Raw genomic sequence first — 18,921 nt, forward strand, 5'->3', positions numbered from 1 at the left:
CTTTGTGTTCTGTTCAGTTTCTTTCATAAGTATTCTATAGTTTTCAGAGTACAGATCTTTGACCTCTTTGATTAGTTTTATTCCTAGGTATCTTGTTTTTGGTGCAAATCAGTGCCCATATTGTGCACTCTGTGAAGCTTGCTCTTTAAACCTTCCCAGATTACCCATGGTACTTCCATTCTATCCTATTGTACCACAATTTAGCCTTTGATTTCCAGGATTCTAAAGTGCATATACACATGCCTTCTTGGCCCAGCAATTCTAATAGAGCATTTTATCTATTTTCCTCTCAATTTCTGGTTTGAACACTAAATTATTACTTAATTCATAAACCTGTGCTGATATATTGTTGTTCCATATTCAGCTGTGTGTGTATAATCCCTAACTATAATGCATCATTTTAGAGATGGTTGTAGAGACAGACAGTATAAGAAAGTCAATAGAGTATTATATGAATGGGCCTTCTAAGGTTATACCAGCTGTATTAAATGAGTTGTTTAGTTTTCTTTTTCTTGGTTTTGATAAAACTTGCCTTTAAACCAACTGGTTTTTGGAGTTTTTTGTGAGCAGGTGTGACTGAGGATTGAATTTCACTAAGGTCAATGTTATTGGCTTTCCCAGGTGTTCTCTTTCCTTTTGAGCCAGTTTTAATATTTCTTAAATATGTACCTTTTTGATCTTGGTAACATAACCCCACTTTACAGGTGAAAAAAATTGAGGCTTAAAACAGTGCTGGATGCTGTGGAAAAAAGTATGATGGTTCTTCAAAAAATTAAAAGTAGATTTGCCATATGATCCAGTAATTCCACTTCTGAAAATATAACCAAAAGAATTGAAAGTGGGGACTTGGACAAATATTTATACACTCATGTTCATAGTAGCATTATTCACAAGAGCCAAAAGGTGGAAGCAACCGCAGCACCCATTGATGGATGAATGGATAAACAAAATACGGTATATACACAATGGAATATGACTCAGAATTAAAAAGGAAAGAAGTTCTGATCCGTGCCACAACATAGATGAACCTGTAGGATGTTATGCTAAAGTGAAATAAGCTAGTCCCAGAATGACCAATACTGAATGATTCCAGTTGTATGAGGTAACTAGAGTAGTCAAACTCATACAGACAGAAAGTAGGATGGTGGTTGCCAGGGGCTGGGGAAAGAGAGAATGGGGAGTTAATGTTTAATGAATACAGAGTTTGTTTTGCAAGATGAAATGAGTCCTGGAGCCAGATGGTGGTGATGATGGAACAACAGTGTGACTGTACTTAATACCACAGGCCTATACACTTAAAAATTGTTATAATGATAACATATTTTACTACAATTAAGGAAATACCAGTGATGGATTAACAGGCAGACTAAGCAAACATTTGGGTCCCCAAAGATAGGTTTTGAAAAAAATCTGATGTTTCAATAAGTATTGTGGGAAAAATACCAACTTCAGTGAACTTTGTTGCATGTCTTTTAAGCTATAGATTTTTTTTTAAATTTTGAATCATTTGGCAGTGAGGGAAAGAGTATCAATCTTTTTAGGTTCTTGGGTCCTGTAAGTGGGGTTGCCAAATTTAACAAATAAAACATATAGGATGTCATGCAATAGTTAGGACATACTCTTACTAAATGTGGTTCATTGTTTATCTGAAATTCAATTTAACTAGGTGTCCTCCTGTATTTTATCTGGCAACCTAACTCTAAAGAGCTGAATCCTTACCTTAGATCACGAGCGTGGAGACCTAATGATGGGAGTAGTGCCCATATAAGAACAGACACCAGAGCTCCATCTCTCTGCCATGTGAGGACCCAGCAAGAAGGTGGCTGCCTGCAAGCCAGGAAAAGAATCCTAACCAAAACCCAACCCAACTAGCATCCCAATCTTAGACTTCCAGCCTCTAGAATTGTGATAAGTAAATTTCTCTTGTTTAAGTCACAATCTAGAGGATTGTTTTATGTCAGGTCAAGCTAAGACAATATAACTTAAAGTTACAAATTGACAAAAAACTGAAATTTATTTACTTTTCATCTATCTTGGTATCTGTTGATGGGTCAACAATGTTATAAATACATAATTCATAATTCCACCTATTTACTGTATAATATTAACTTTTATTATCTTTATAATCAGCAAAATTACAAATTATGTTATAATTGAGATTTTTACATAATTATGTGTTAACATAGTTTACATTTTATTGATAACAATGACCTAAAGATTTAAAAATAAAATGTAATTGTGTTCAAGTATGAAATTTCACAATAAATGAATATTAAAGTAAAAACAAACAAAAAAAATAAAGAGCTGAATCCTGCCTTACTGAGAGAGGTTAAGGAACCAGTGTAAGGCCCTGCAGTGAGTCAGAGTCAGGTATCTGACCTGGAGCTCAGGTTCTTTACCATCAAGGGGAGACATCTAAACCCAGGTTGCTCTGCTCTGCACTCAGTGAAAGGCCTAAGGGGAGAGAAGTGGATTGTCCCCTGAGGGGATCTTTTAGGAGAGGCCTTGGGAATACTTGTAACTATGAAAGGCCCAAAGTCTGTTTCAGCTCCAGTAATAAGTGGTGAGGGTGAATGGAAAGGAGGTAGAGAGAGAGGAGAGGCGGGAAAGGGAACAACCTCTATGCATGTCTACAGTCTGCTCTCTGATGAGGTTTGGATCACTTCCTCCCCCAGCTTGGTGGACCAGCTTCTAGAATGTCCACGCCTTCATCTCCACCGTAGAGGGTTTCCACAGAAACATGAACAGAAAGGCCACCCCCTGCACGGTGAGGGGACCCTCATGTATTTTCATGCTGAGATGGTTAATGCTCCTTTCCTAATCCAGCTGTCCAATCCAGCTGCCTTGAGACTGCACTTGTCTGCATTCCTTAAATTGCCGGTTGCTACAGAACAACAAAGGTTAACAATTGGCTGTTACCTTTCTCTAGTATCTTCAAGCAGACATTGAATTGGGAAGGAATTACCAATTTCAGAGACCTCCGCCAGGAGGTACAGATAGCTGCCAGGGTTCAGAAACATGAGCAAGGCACAAAAGAGAGACAGGGACCGGGACCACAATTGCCTTCCTTGTTAATCAAATTAAAACCTCTCACAGAAGTGGAAGTTGAAGCTATCACTTTCCATATTGGAAAAGTAGGTCATTGCTAAGTGAAGTAGAGACCTCCTTTTCTTTTTCTTTTTCTTTTTCTTTTCTTTTCACTTCTTTTCTTTTAAGATTTTATTTATTTGAGAGAGAGAGCCAGAGAGAGAGTACAAGCACGGGGAGCAGCAGAGGGGGAGGGAGAAGCAGGCTCCCTGCTGAGCAGGGAGCCTAATATGGGGCTTGATTCCAGGAGAAGGCAGACACTTACCAACTGAGCTACCCACGCGCCACTAGAGACCTCTAGAATTTGAATAAGGAAATCATTTTCCTGAAGTGTGTGCCATAGCAGCCATGGACACAGAGCAGAACTAAAATACATTTGTGGGGAACCAAATGAGACATCAAAAATTTGGGTTTAATACTGCTTAGTTCATTAAAAGAATATACATGTGTGACTTTAAGATTTTTCCTTTTGAAATTATACATATTGTCCTAGAAAAGGTAGCTCATTAAGGGAAAAAATATATATATATAATTTTGTTGTTCTGAAAAATGCTCTTTTTAAACAATATATCTAAAGGAGATTCCATCTCCTTCCTTTGCCCTCTTTGTCCCCTGTGACTGTCTGGAGTCTGTTTAAAGTCTTCTGTGGCAAACAGCTGATGCCCTCTGCTGAAATGTAACTAATAGCATTGGTGGTTTGTTGTAGAAATCAGAGCTTAAAAATTTTGGTTAAAAAAATGAAAATGTTCATTCTCCATTCTAATTTATTATAGGCTGTAGTGATACTTTATTTTTTAATTTAATTTTTTTACTGACTTAAAAAAATCATTCTTTATTTTCTAGGGTTGAAAATAACTTTCTAGAAAGGATGTGCCAGAATACTAGTCTGTTCAGACATTTATATTAGCCTCTTTAGACTTTAGACACTTTGTATAAAATAGAGAAGGGTTCTTATTTTATTTGTCTTAGAAATAGGATCTTATCTGGTTGTTTGAAAATGATTTTTTTTTCTCAGCTCTTCAAATTAAGATTGATGTAGTTGACATTCCTTTCTTTTACTATTCAGTCTTTAAGGGCAATTTTTTTTTTAAATTGAAGTACAGTTGATACACAGTGTTACATTATTTTCAGGTGTATAATACAGTGATTATTGGATAAGTCAATACATGATGCTGTACTCACTACACCTGTAGCTACCATCTGTCTCCACATAACGTTATTATAATACCACTGACTATTTTCTCTGTGCTATTACTTCTCATCCCCATTAGTTCTTTATTCCATAAGTGGAAGTCTGTACCTCCCACTCCCCTTCACCCATTTTGCCCATCCCCCCACCCCACTCCCCTCTAGCCAGCATCAGTTTGTTCTCTGTATTTATGGGTCTGTTCCTGCTTTTTGTCCATTTTATATGTATACTTTTCACTCTTTTTATCCATTCATTTATTGATGGACACTGGGGTTGCTTCCATATCTCGGCTATTGTAAATAATGCTGTAGTAAACAAAGGGGTGCATATATCTTTTTGAATTAGTGTTTTTGTTTTCCTTGGGTAAATACCCAGTAGTGGAATTAGTGGATTGTGTGTTATTTCTATTTTTAATTTTTTGAGGAATCTCCACACTGTTTTCCACAGTGGCTGCACCAATTTACATTCCTACCAGTGGTGCACAAGGATTCCTTTTTCTCCACATCCTTACCAACACGTATTATTTCTTGTATTTTTGATATTAGCCATTCTGACAAGTATAAGGTGATATCTCATTGATGTTTTGATTTGCATTTCCCTGGTGACTAGTGATGTTGAGCATCTTTTCATGTGTCTGTTGGCCATCTGTGGGTCTTCTTTGGAAAAATGTTCAGGTCCCTTGCCCATTTTTTAATCTGATTATTTGGGTTTTTTGGTGTTGAGTTGTGTAAGTTATTTATGTATTTGGGATATTAACTCCTTATCATATATATCATTTGCAAATATCTTCTCCCAGTCAGTAGGTTACCTTTTTGTTTTGTTGATGGTTTCCTTCACTGTGCAAAAGCTTATTATTTTGGTGTAGTCCTAATAGTTTATTTTTGCTTTTTTCCCCTCTTACCTAAGGAGGTGTATCTAGAAAAATGTTTCCATGGTTGATGTCAAAGAAATTGCTGCTTATGTTCTTTTCTAGGTGTTTCATGGTTTCAAGTCTCACTTTAGGTCTTTAATCCATTTTGAGTTTATTTTTGTGTATGGTGTAAGAAAGTGGCCCAGTTTCATTGTTTTGCTGTCCAATTTTCCCAGCACTATTTGTTAAAGAGACTGTCTTTACCCATTGTGTATAGTTGCCTCCTTTATTATAGATTAATTGATCATATAAACATGAGTTTATTTCTGGTTCTCTATTATGTTTCATTGATGTGTATGTTTTTGTGCTAGTATCATACTGTTTTGATTACTACAGCTTTGTAGTGTATCTTGGAATCTGGGACTGTAATACCTCCAGCTTTGTTATTCTTTCTCAAGATTGCTTTGGCTATTCAGGATCTTTGTAGTTCCTTACAAATTTTTTAAGATTATTTCTTCTACTTCTGTGAAGAATGCCATTGATATTTTGATAGGGCTTACATTGAATTTATAGATCATTAGTATGGACATCTTCACAATATTCTTCCAGTACATGAACCTGAAATAGCTTTCTGTTTGTTTCAGTTTCTTCCATCAGTGTCGTATAGTTTTCTTTCACTTCCTTGATTAAGTTTATACCTAGGTATTTTATTCTTTTTGGTGCAATTGTAAATGGAATTGTTTTCATAATTTCTCTTTCTGATACTTCATTATTCATGTATGGATTTCTGATTTCTGGGTTTTAATTTTGTATCCTGCAACTTTACTGAATCCATTTATTACTTCTAATAGTTTTTTGGTGGAGTCTTTAGGGTTTTCTTTGTATAGTATTATGTCATCTGCAGATAGTGACAGTTTAGTTTCTTCATTATGAATTTGGAAGTCTTTTATTTCTTGTCTGATTGCTGTGACAAGGCTTTCCAGTGCTGTGTTGAATAAAAGTGGTGACAATGGACATCCTTGTCTTGTTCCTGATATTGACAGATTTTCCCCTATAGAGTGTGATGTTAATTGTTGGTTTTTCATATATGGCCTTTGTTATGTTGAGGTATGTTCCTTCTCCAAACCCACTTTTTTGGACAGTTTTTGTCATGAATGGATGTTGAAATTTGTGAAATACTTTTCATCTTTCATTTTGTTGATATGGTGTATCACATTGATTGACTTAGGAATACTGAACCATCCTTGCAATAAATCTCACTTGATTGTGGTGAATGACTTTTTAAATGTATTGTTGGATTTGATTTGCTAATGTTTTGTTGAGGATTTTTGCATCTATGTTCATCAGGGATATTGGCCTGTAGTTTTCTTTTTCTATAGTGTCTTTGTCTGATTTGGTATCAGGGCAATGCTGCTTTTCTTCCTCTCCCATGTTGTGAAGTAGTTTGAGGAGAATAGGTATTAACTCTTTAAATGTTTGGTAAAATTCACCTGTGAGTCCATCTGGTTCTGGACTTCGTTTTTTGGGAGTTTTTTGATTACTGAATCAGTTTTGTTACCAGTAATTAGTCTGTTCAGATTTCCAGTTTTTTCTTATTCAATTTTGGAAGATTGTATGTTCCTAAGAATTTATCCATTTGTTCTCAGTTGTTTAGTTTGTTGATATATAATTTTTTTGTAGTATTCTCTTATCCTATTTTTGTAGTGTTGTTACTTCTCTTTTGTTTCTGATTTTATTTCTTTGTGTCCTCTCTCTTCTTGATGAGTCTGGATAAAGGTTTATCAATTTTGTTGATCTTTTCAAAGAACCAGCTCTTGGTTTCATCGATCTTTTCTATTGTGTGTGTAGTTTTTTTTTGGGGGGGGGGTCTCTATGTCATTTATTTCTGCTCTGATATTTTTTATTTCCTTTCTTCTGCTCACCTTGGGCTTTCTTCTTTTCCTAGTTTCTTTAGATGTAAGGTTAGATTGTTTGAGAGTTTTCTTGATTCTTGAGGTAGGTGTGTACCACCATACATTTCTTTCCTAGAACTGTTTTTTTCTGTGTCCTAAAGATTTTGAATTACTGTGTTTGCATTTTCATTTGTCTCTGAATTTTTTAATTTCCTCTTTGAATTCTTTCTTGACCCATTTACTGTTTAGTAGCATGTTGTTTAGCCTTTACGTGTTTGTGTTTTTTGCTTGTGTGTGTGTGTGTGGTTGATTTCCTGTTTCATACCATTCTGGAAAGGATACACAATACAGTTCCAATCTTAAATTTATTGGGACTTGTTTTGTGGCCTATCATGTGATCTAGTCTAGATGATGTTCCACGTGCACTTGAAAAGAATGTGTATTCTGTGGTTTTGGATGGAATGTTCTGTACATGTCTGGTTTATCTGCTTTAATATGTCAAAAACACTGTTTCCTTATTTTCTACCTGGATATTCTATCCTTTGATGTAAGTGGGGTATTGAAATCCCCTACTATTATTGTATTACTGTCAATCTCTCCTTTTATATCTGTTAATATTTGTGTTATGTATTTAGGTGTTTCAGTGATGGTGCATAGGTATTTACAATTGTTATATCCTCTTCTTGGATTGACCCCTTATCATCATGTATTGCCTTTCTCTGTCTCTTGTCATAGTTTTTTTTTTTTTTTTAAAGATTTTATTTATTTATTTGAGAGAGAGAGAATGAGAGACAGAGAGCACGAGAGGGAAGAGGGTCAGAGGGAGAAGCAGACCCCCCGCTGAGCAGGGAGCCGGATGCGGGACTCGATCCCGGGACTCCAGGATCATGACCTGAGCCGAAGGCAGTCGCTTAACCAACTGAGCCACCCAGGCGCCCCATTGTCATAGTTTTTGTTTTAAAGTCTATCTTAAGTGTTGCTTTGTCCCCCCACTATATTTGCATGGTATATCTTTTTCTATCCCTTCACTTTCAGTCTGATGTGTCTTTAGTTTTTATTTTGTTTTTTTTTTTAAAGATTTTATTTATTTGAGAGAGAGAGAATGAGAGAGAGCAAGCACATGAGAGGGGGGAGGGTCAGAGGGAGAAGCAGACTCCCTGCCAAGCAGGGAGCCCGATGCGGGACTCGATCCAGGGACTCCAGGATCATGACCTGAGCCAAAGGCAGTCGCTTAACCAACTGAGCCACCCAGGCGCCCGTGTCTTTAGTTTTGAAGTGAGTCTCCTGTCAGGATCATATAGATGGGTCTTGTTTTTTATCCATTCTGCCTCCATATGTCTTTTGATTAGAGCATTTAGTTCATTTACATTTAAAGTAGTTATTGCTATTTTGTTAATTGTTTTTAGTGGTTTTGTAGTTCTTCTCTGTCCCTTCTACTCTTGTTCTCTTTTCTTGCAATTGAGGACTTTCTGTAGTGTCATGTTTGGCTTTCTTTCTCCTTATATATCATATGTTTTTTGGGGTTTGGGTTGCCATGAGGCTAATATGTAGGATTCTAAGTACACAGCAGTGTATATTAAGTTGATGGTTACTTAAGTGTGAATACATTCCAGAAGAACTTTTTTGGTCTCTCCTCCTTTTATGTATATGCTCATATTTTACATCTTTTTAGTCATAATCTTCTAATTAAGACCTTTTGGTTTCCATTTAAAGTAGTCCCTTTAACAGTTCTTATAAGGCAGTTTAGTGAGTTTGGGAAATTATTTCTCTCTAAATTCTGAATGATAATCTTGCTGGCTAGAGTATTCTCAGTTGTAGGTTTCTGCCTTTCAGCTATTTGAATAGGACAGCCACTCCCTTAAGGACTGCAAAGTAGTTGCTGAAAAATCAGCTGATAGCCTTATAGGGTTTCCCTTGTACATAACATTTTGCATTTCTCTTGCTGCTTTAAAATTGTCTCTTTATCTTTAACCTTTGACATTTTAATTTTGTGTTCAGGTGTGTTCCTTGTGTTCATTTTGTTTGGAACTCTCTGTACTTCTGGAATCTGGATACCTTTACTTCCCCAGTAGCTATTATGTCTACAAATAAGTTTTCTGCTCCTTTCTCTCTGTTGTCATCTTCTAGGACCCCTATAATGTAAATGTTCACTTGATGTTGTCCAAGAGAGCCCTTAACCTATCCTCATTTTCTTAAATGCTATTTTCTTTTTGCTCTTCAGCTGGGGTGCTTTCCATTACCCTGTCTTTCAGATCACTGATCTGTTCTGCATCTGTTCATCTACTATTGATTCCCTGAGTGTATTTTTTTAGTTATTAATTTCAATTTTGATTGGTTCTTTTTTATATTTTCTGCCTCTCTCTTGAAATTCTGAGTTATTCCACTCTTCTCTCCAGTCTGGTGAGCATCTTTAAGATCATTGTTTTAAACTCTGTTAGACATATTGTTTATCTCCATTTCATTTAGTTCTTTCTCTGAGTTTTTGTCTTGTTGTTTTATTGAGAGCATATGCCTCTGTCTTCATTTTGCTTGAATTTCTGTGTTTGATCCTCTGAATTAGGTGGAATAGCACTTCTAAACTTGAAAGAATGGTCTTGTGTATGGTCATCTCCTGTGTAGACTGTGTGTGCCTGGTGACTTTGGCTGGCTGACTGGAGCTGTGTCTGGTGTGGGCGGGGGATCATGTGACACTCCGGGCTAGGGTTGCCCCGGTGTGTTGGCCAGAGCTGATATGGGCATGGGCGGGACTGTCCCAAAGTGCTTCAGGTAGAGGGCACCCTGGAAGGACAGCTGAAGTGGATGTGGGCTGGGGGGGGGGGGTGTTTCAGGGCTCTCTGTGCAGTGTGCAATCTGGTAGGGTGGCTATAGCTGAGGCAGATGTAGGCCAGGGGGACCTGGGGTGCTCCATGCATGGGGCACCTTGGCAGGAAAGCTGTAGCTGATGTGGGTATTGGCTCAGGCAGTTCCAGGCCTCTCTGGCCAGAAGGCATCCTTGGAGGACAGCTAAAGTCAAAGTGGGTGCAAGTCTGGGTGTCCCAGCGTGCTCAGCACAGGGGGTGACCTAGCGGGCAGCTAGAGCTAAGGCTGGCACAGGTCAGGCTGTCCTGGGACACTGCACAGGGGCTGCCCTGGTGCTGTGGCCGGAACCAAGGCAGGTAAGGGCTGGGGATTCCTGGTCATTCTGCACATTGGGCACCTTGGCGGGGTGGCTGGAGTCAAAGTGACATGAGCCAAGAGTGCCCAGTGTGCTCTGCACCAGGGTGCTCTAGCAAGCAGTCTGGAGCTAAAGTGGTGCAGACATGGAATGTTCCGGGGTGCTTTGTGCCTGGGTCGCCTTGTTGGGATGGCTGGAGCTATAGTGAGCACTGACCAGGGGTGTTGCAGTGTACGCTGTGCTGGGGCCGCCTTGGTGGGATGGCTGGAGTGGTGTGGGCTAGTGGGCTAGCTCAGTGAGGCAGTAGGCCAGCAATGGTGCCTGCACCTTTCTCCCATCTACACTATTAAGGTAGATGGGGAACATAAACCACGGTGCTCGCCAGCCCCTCCAACCTAGAGAGAGATCCAGCAGCTGCCTCTGTTTGCTGGGGTTTTAGGGCTGGCTCTTTTCTACCGTGGCTTTTTTTCTGTGCTCCAGGACACCCAGGGCTGCTGTGAGCTAGGGACCCAGTGCTGAGGCGGCAGGTCAACTACGGCACCTGGACCCTGCTCCTGTCTGTGCTATCAGGGTGTTCGGGGGAGTGTAAACCATGGCACTTGCCAGCCCCTCTGACCCAGAGAGAGTTCCAGCAGCTCTCCCATTTGGTGGAGTTCTAAGGCTGGATCTTTTATATACTAGTTGCTCTTTTAAACCACGGCTTTTTTTCTGTGCCCTAGGGCAGACAAATCTGCTCATGGTCCCTCAGTGCTGTCCCTCCCCACTGCGGTTCACAGGGGTGGGCCTTCCTTTCATTATCACGTATTCATCTCCCTTGTCATTTTTTATGTGCTCTGTTGTACAGAAGCCATTCCGTCAGCCCTCAGTTCTTCAGGCGGAATTGCTTCATAAATAAGTAAGTGTAGATTTGGTGTGTCTGTGGAGGAGGCGAGTTCAGGGTCTTTCTACATTGCCATCCTGGACCAGACTCAATACTTTATTTTTATGAAACTCAAATGCAAAACATAAAAAAACTGTCAAGTAATCAACAGAGGACTCAATGTTTATGAAGAAAAAGAAAGCCAATGAATTCCATTTACATTTTAAACTATTTAATAGAGATATTTATTGTATACATGGTTTTAGTTTAATATAAACACAAAATTCTTCTCTGGAAACACTTAACCTGAATGGAAAATGAAATCAGAATACAAGAGATTTTAATGCACAAAAACAATTCTCCTCAAAATGTAAGCAATCATTCCCAACTGGGGAGTTTCTCTGAAGTTCAGGGTTCAGGCCCAGGACAAGAGTGAGGGAAAACTCCCTGTAGGTCAAAAGCTCTGCTGAAGTCATAGGATTGAACTTGTGGGCCCTTAATCAGAGTGAGCTTTCTCAAACACCCCCGGAAGGAGGTCTGGCTGTTCAGGCAGTTTTGCTTTACATCAGCTGTTAAAGAAGAAAGCAGAAATCTTGTTTAATTTTGTTAAATGACATGGATAGCACAATAGGAACAAAAATAATATCAAGTGGTTTCTCTATCAAAATTAGAATAATATTCTCCCACATATGTTATTCAGGGATAAGGCAATGAAAACAATTTAAGCCACAACTGTGCCTTAACTGAGTCACAGCTTATTTATTATTTGTAATAATTACTTGGAACATCTGAAATGCATAATTCAAATCCAGCATCACTGTGAGAAGATAAGATCATGTTTGTCCCCTAAAATGATTTCCTACTCTGGGGGTCACCTAAGATGAGTCACCTTGGTAAAGTCATCTAGCTTACTTTACAAGGCATCCAGTATTCCCAGAGTCTTACCTAAGGGTGAATTTATGTGTGTAGATTATTTTAATTTTTCCAAGAATTCCTAGGTATTTGAAATAACCTTTCTAAAAATGTAAAGGATTTGTCATCTAAACCGTGTATTTTTCTTAATCTCTATTCTATAGCCACCTAAACTAAGACTTCCCTTAGTGACAATGCCGCTTAAAAGTGAATGGGCCAAGCAGACATCCATACATACCAGGATAGCCACCGACATAAATGGGATTGTTGGTGTCTGCCGAGGTGGACTGGGTGTGTGGACTCTCAGCACGAACTACATTCCCGTCAACAATTAGAACCAAGCGGTGTTTGCTTTTCTGAGCTTGAAGAGTGTGCCATTTTCCATTGCAGACAGTATTGGTAGCTTTGGGCTTGTATGTGGCTGTTATCCTACCGGCACCATTGTTAACGTGAAACAAGATCTAAACCGGCAAAACACAGGTAGATATCTTGGTGAATTCTTCCATATTTAAGGAACACAATCCATTTATAGAATGCTCTTGAAATGGATAACATCCCAAAATTCTGCTAAAAAGGAAGGCAAACTATGAAAAACTGAAAGGATTCAGATTTTATTACTCCCCAAATTACAGAAAAGACCAATGACCACCATGGGAATGAATAAGCCTGAGCCACTGTTTTTGCATTATATCCTCCAGTCAGTGGCTCATTGTCAGGATAGCAGGAGCTGTTGGGTTGACTGAGGGTCAGTTAATAGCAGGTGACTAGCACCTATGAAGAGACATTTACTCACGGTCTTCTGACAGACTGTAGATGCTCTACCACAGCAAGTGGTAACACAAATCTATGACGTGCAACAAAAGATGGCAGGGAAGACTTGCAAGTACACTGTTGTAAGGTGCTTATGCTGTATGTGAGGTGGCCCAGTGTATTTAGAGGTAGACTAACAAATTATAGATGTAGATTATAAAACTTTGGGTGACAGCTAAGCAAAGTTTTAAAGGAAAAATAAGCTAATAATAGAGGTAAAATATACATCAGAAATTACATTTTTGGCAACTGTTACACTTCTGATGACATTTTTCAGATGTCACATTTTTTCAAAATTCTTTTGAAGTGCAGATGAGGAAGAATCTGGTGTAAGCCACAGCGTAGAGAGGCAAGCAGTACGCTGTAGAGGCAGCTTTGTGTGGACATGGGGGTGAAGAGGTGAAGGGTAAGGGATACTTTCTTATAGCCTCCTCATCCCCATTCTAGGATGTCCTAGGAGCCAGAAACGCCGCGGGGAATAAGCAGATCTAGAGACAAGCAAATAAGATTGGGAGAAATCTAGAGCAAAAAGACTTGTTCCTTCCCTTACAGGCGGCAGTAGCTTAAGAAGATTCAAGCATTAGTCCCAGAGCAACACAAGTTGACCCCAGTGCAAGAGAAATGGTGCAAAGTGCAGCTAGGTAGAGAGAGGACTTGAGAGACCTCTTCCATTCCCCACAGCCTAGGAGGGGGCTGGCACAAACTCCCCAGTTCTCAGATGGCCCTCGGTGGGGGACACAGAATGTGGCCGAAGAGGCAGCAACGCCGCTGACCGGAGGGAAGCCTCATCTGCCAGGGATGTTGGTCACATCTCCAGGCTCAGCCCCCACACAGTGGTGATGCTGAGACCTCAGACTACTCATTACAACTGGCCAGGGACAACTGGCCTCGGGCACAAAACACAGAGGTTGTGCCCGAAAACCAGGAGACTCAAGCCATACCTCGACTACTGTCAGGAGAGAGTTTGCAGAAAAGAAAAAGGACAAGGAGGACTCTTCCTTCCCATCTTGCCTGCACCCAGATGGCCCCAGCGGGGTGAGGAAGGAAAATGAGAACCAGGAGAAACTCTCGAAGCAGTTTTCAAGCAAAAGAGACTAAGGTACTGCTAATTGTTGGGTTTATTTTGTTCCCAAAATGAGAAGGACTGGAGGCTGAAAAGCAAGGGTGGAATAGTTACAGAAAAAATTTGTTTTTTGCATTAAAAAAAAAAAATTAGATGATGCCATCACATGGAATTCTCTGCCATAAAAAGAAATGAACTGTTGGGTACACACAACCCAGTCAACTACCAGGAAATGAGGCTAAGTGTAAAAAGCCAATCTCAAGAGGATATAGACTGCAACATATGGTTTATATAACAATCATGAAATAACAGAGAGCTGCAGAACAGATTCGTGGTTGCCCAGGGCTAGGGAGAGAGCTGGTGTGGATATGAAGGGGTAGCTCCACAGAGCATTATGGTAATGGTACAGTTAAGTGTCTTAATTGTGAGGGTGGAGACATAAAGCTAAACAAGATACATATGATAATATATAAAGCTACACACGCACACACACGTGTACACATACAACTAGTGTAACTGAAACAAGTCTGGATTGTGCCAATGTCAGTGCCATGGGTTTGATGTTGGATAAGAGTTATGTAAGCTGCTAACACTGGAGGAGCCTGGGGGAAGGGTGCAAGAGGACCTCCCTGTACATGTTACTATAACTTGCTCTCAGTCTGTATTTCCAAATAACAAGTTAACAAATATTAGGGGAAGAGCATCAGGTTGGCAACTTTGAGGTGGTGTATTATAGTTGTAATTTTGCTTTAATTTCAATTTTTTTTTTGTCATTTGTAATCATTTTAGGATTAATTGAACCTTTTCTCCACTCCATTGAAATGGATCATTGGAAATTTGGATCTAGGTATTTCAGCTGTTTCTCAGTTGCTCTGTTTCTGACACTGGGGTAAGCAGGAACCCCATCGAGATCAAGCACCTACCTTGCCATTTACAATCTCTAATCCAATGGCATCTACTTTGGCGCTGCTGATTCCCAGGAGGACACCGTTCTCAGAGGTGGTACGAAATTCCAGTGTGATGTTTATATCTGATCGAACTTTGTAGCCTTCCTTGACTGAAAAATACAAAGATAACCCCCAGTTAGGAGTGAGCCTGGCCCAAGAAGGCTCAGGGTCAAAGAGGTCGTGGGCTGGCTGGCTGTGCATTTTGGCTCCTGGCTTAGGAGGCCTGGCTCTAGCTCTTTCTCTGATCCAGCTCCATCCTCACCAGCAAGTCATTTCCACCCTCTGAGCCTCAGCTTCCTCATCTGTAAGATGAAGTGATGCCATTAAAGAAGACCTACACCATCATCAGGGCTAAGCCAGACTAGAGTCAAGGCAGGCCCATCCTTTCATCTAGAGCCACAGAGGGGAAAAAAATCAGAAGGATTTGATCCATATAATCCCATCATCATCTAGCAGGGAATATAGTCCACTCTATTTTCCCAATACTGGGTATGTCATCATATACTAGCATCCACACTAGGTGTTTTTAAAGTGGGGTTTTAATGAAATGGATATTTTATTTAGGTGATGGGAAAGCTGAAAAACCAAACTGGGACTATATAGCAGGCAGTCGTTCAATCCAGGGTTAAAGGGGAACTGGGAGCAGGTGGGGTGACCAGAGCTGGGAAGCACTGAGTGAGGGGTGCCTGCTAGCTCGCCCACCCGTCCCTGACTCCCCCTGACTCCCACCAGGGCCTCCCTGGAAGCCAGATAAATGCAGCTCCCTGCAGAAGAAAGCGGAACAGAGGCCAAGAGGAGCACGGTCCTGAGTGCAGATAGGAGGTTAACAGCAAATACGGACACCAAATGGAGAGGGAATGCCAGATACATTACAAAGGCTAGTTCTAAGCCTTGAGGAATTTACATTCTAAGGCACTTTAGACATTTAAATTCCTCTACTTAGGATCAATATTTTCAACAATCTCAGTGGAATCAGTTTCTTCATCAAACCTGACTTGTATTTGGCTGGCTGGTCTAGATATTTTATGCTGACTTTTGTCAAAGGCCTTTATTAACTTGAGCAGTGACAACATGCCTTACATAAATTTAGGGGAAATGCAGATGAAACCAGCGCCACTTGTGTGCCCTCTGCCAGGAGGTGCAGCACTGCTGGTGGGAGCAGGCTTTGTATTAGAGTTGAGAAATCCAGATAAACTGGAACACTAAATTAACTGTGGTCTTGCTGTAGCCTTGTCCAGGAGTCCTGTCCTAGCATATCATTCTTGGGTCCATATCCGAGTGCAGGCTAAACCCAAAGATTTCTTTCATGTTGATAATACATACCAAGAGCTGCATATCCACTTCCTTCAAAGAAAGTTCCTTCCTGGCCCACTGTATAGCACCTGGTTACTGCAAATGCAGATATTGGGCTGTCCTTGTCCAGCTGTTTGCCATTCACTGTCACCTCCCCGATGCAGGCGGGGACACTGTGGGTGATCTAAACCAAATGAAAGGACAATAGATGCTCTAAGTTTAATGAGAAGGGCCAGGGTCAGTTTTTCCTATACTTCAATAAACATTAAAATATTAGCTTTTGGTTTTTAAAATCGAATTTTCACAATAGTTCACATAAATGTTTAAGTGAAAGCTACTAGCTAGTAGTATCTTGGCTAATAATGCAGTAAAGGTGTTTTCTATTATTTGGATTAAGTAATGTGGAAATCAAGAATGCTGGGTTTTTGGGGCGCCTGGGTGGCTCAGTCGTTAAGCGTCTGCCTTCGGCTCAGGTCATGGTCCCAGGGTCCTGGGATCAAGCTCCGCATCGGGCTCCCTACTCAGCGGGAGGCCTGCTTCTCCCTCTCCCACTCCCCCTGCTTGTGTTCCCTCTCTCGCTATGTCTCTCTCTGTCAAATAAATAAAATCTAAAAAAAAAAAAAGAATGCTGGGTTTTATAATCTGCAAATACAAATCCACTGGACTTTCCTGAATTGTACCAAGGCTAAATGGCTGTGGAAAGGGAAATGTTCATTAACTAACAGGTAGGAAAGGCTGGCTGAGCTTCAAGGGCTTCCAAGGGGAAGCTCAAACACCCAATCTGGGGATGAGGTTTAAAGGTTTGTATCATGCAGCCAAGCCCCAGGCTCAAACAAGATAATTTAACATTTTCCTTTACAAAAGAAAAAAGATAAAAACACAGCCACAATAAAGGTAAAATGGGCTCCGTACAGAAAACGCTGCTTACGTTTCCAATGTTCTTGGCCCTGTACTCAGAGGGAAGGCCCCCTAGATATAGCTTGCCTTCCACATCCAACATGGTCCCATCTCCCACAGCAGTCACTGTGGGGGATTCCTGGCCATCAACCGTCATGAAGCCCTTTCTTTTAAAGTGCTCTGTCTTGACCTAGAACAAAATGAGAATATCCAGTTTTCAAGGAATCTGAGAAAAGATTAACAGATATTTGTTTGCAACATCTGTTCATTATAGCTGTAAACCTGAATGAGATCCTAAAGGATGGCTCCAATTTTTACAGTTGGTGTTGAGGAGCTGGAGCCTGGCAGGAGACTGGGGCAGGCCCAGGTAAAGCACACATTAGAACAGGAAGTACTCCCAAATCCTATTTATAAGAAAGCAAATACCATGATCTGGGCTCATTCACGCCATACACAGATGGGCCTGATTTACTTCTCATCAAGTCGAGAACATTTCTGGTACCTTTCATTCATTCCACCACTGTCTGCTCGGTGCCTGTTGGTGTCAGGCACTGAGCTAAGCCCTGGTGATACTTCAGGATGTCGCAAAGGTTCCGGCCTGCAAGGAGCTTATATTCTACAGGGGAGATACTAGACATAAAGCAAGCTAGGTCATTTCATGACCATGAACTGGATGGAATAAAACTTAGCATGAGTGATCACAAGCTTCCTGAGAACATACCGTGTGCCACCTGCCATCACTGATCAGTGCAGGGTGGGAGACCTTTGTTCTGCCTTTCCCAAGATCAAACAGGAAGTGAAGGTGGCCCCCATGTAGCTGGAGCGTGGCATAATCAACTTGGTTCTGATGAGCCATGTAGTAAATCAGACCGCTGGAGGCAAATGTTCGGATACTTAGCTGAACTGAGAGCCTGGGAAAAAACAAGAGCTCGGCCCTCAGAAAGGAATAAACTTTCACTTTTACTTTTAAAAATAACCTCAGAGAAAGAACCCAGTAGTTGTTTCAACCTTTATATTAAACATCTCGGCAGAGTCACTCATTATTCATTCATCCATCCATTCATCCAATTAAGGGTTATCTCATATATATATCTGCCAGGAACTATTCTAGATGGCGAGGCTGAAGCAGTGAATAAAGAGGAATGTCCTTTCTCCCACAAAACTAATATTAGAAATCTATCCAACAAAATTGGGTCATGAGAGGCGAACTGGTGGTTGGTTCTATTAAGTAGTCAGGCAGGAAGCTCTGAACGACAGGAGCAAGCCCCACAAAGCTCAGTAGGATAGACCGGCATTTTGTTTTCGGACAGCACGGAGTATGTGAAAACAATGGCCTGATTTGGCGGGACAGCCAGGAACCCCCTAGCAGGGCTCCATGGGCAATGGCGGCACATGGCCGCCGACAGAGGCTGGCATCTGGGCAGCCGCCCACAGAAGGACGCACAGCATCACCACAGTGCTCAGGGATGGGGACAGGAAAGGAGAGTGTGGCCCTGCCCTTGTGGATGAGGGGCTCTGAGAGGCAGTACTTAGATCTGAGGTGCAGTGGGGAGTCACGGCACTAAGGGGAGTGGGCGGGGCTTGGTTTACATCTTCGAAGGAACCTGCGATGTGAAGAAGCCATCGATGAGGCTGGGGTGGCAGCAGGCATGAGGCAGGGAGCTGTTGCAAGAGTCCAGAGGCCAGGTCGTGGTGGCTTCGACCAGAGGGATGTGGGGGATCTAGAGGGGGTGAACTAATTCACGAAATGTTCCAGAGGAAGAAGCAATAGGACTTGTGGACGCACTGAATTTGGAGAGGGAGGGAATGAAAGTAACCATCTCTAGGTTAGGGCCCTAGGCACCCAGGGGAATGGTGCTGATGGCTACAGAAATGGCAAAGACGGGGACAGCGGGTTTGGGGGAAGACTGAATTCTCTTTTGGTATGTCGATGTGGAGGGGCCTGTGCCAATCCACATGGAGGCGTGG

The 18,921-nt window shown here is 41.1% G+C and overlaps 1 protein-coding gene across 1 annotated transcript in view; it reads right to left on the reverse strand.

The window, feature by feature from the left end:
* Positions 1 to 11,430: 11,430 nt before the first annotated feature.
* Positions 11,431 to 18,921, reverse strand: part of LAMA1 (laminin subunit alpha 1) — a 138,106-nt gene continuing 130,615 nt past the window's right edge. The window contains 6 exon segments of the mRNA XM_021686201.1: positions 11,431 to 11,600; positions 12,182 to 12,404; positions 14,740 to 14,873; positions 16,087 to 16,240; positions 16,985 to 17,143; positions 17,675 to 17,864. Coding sequence (XP_021541876.1) covers positions 11,440 to 11,600; positions 12,182 to 12,404; positions 14,740 to 14,873; positions 16,087 to 16,240; positions 16,985 to 17,143; positions 17,675 to 17,864 — 1,021 coding nt within the window. The 3' untranslated portion in view covers positions 11,431 to 11,439.

Source organism: Neomonachus schauinslandi, chromosome 14 (genome assembly GCF_002201575.2).
Source record: "Neomonachus schauinslandi chromosome 14, ASM220157v2, whole genome shotgun sequence".
NCBI lineage: Eukaryota > Metazoa > Chordata > Mammalia > Carnivora > Phocidae > Neomonachus > Neomonachus schauinslandi.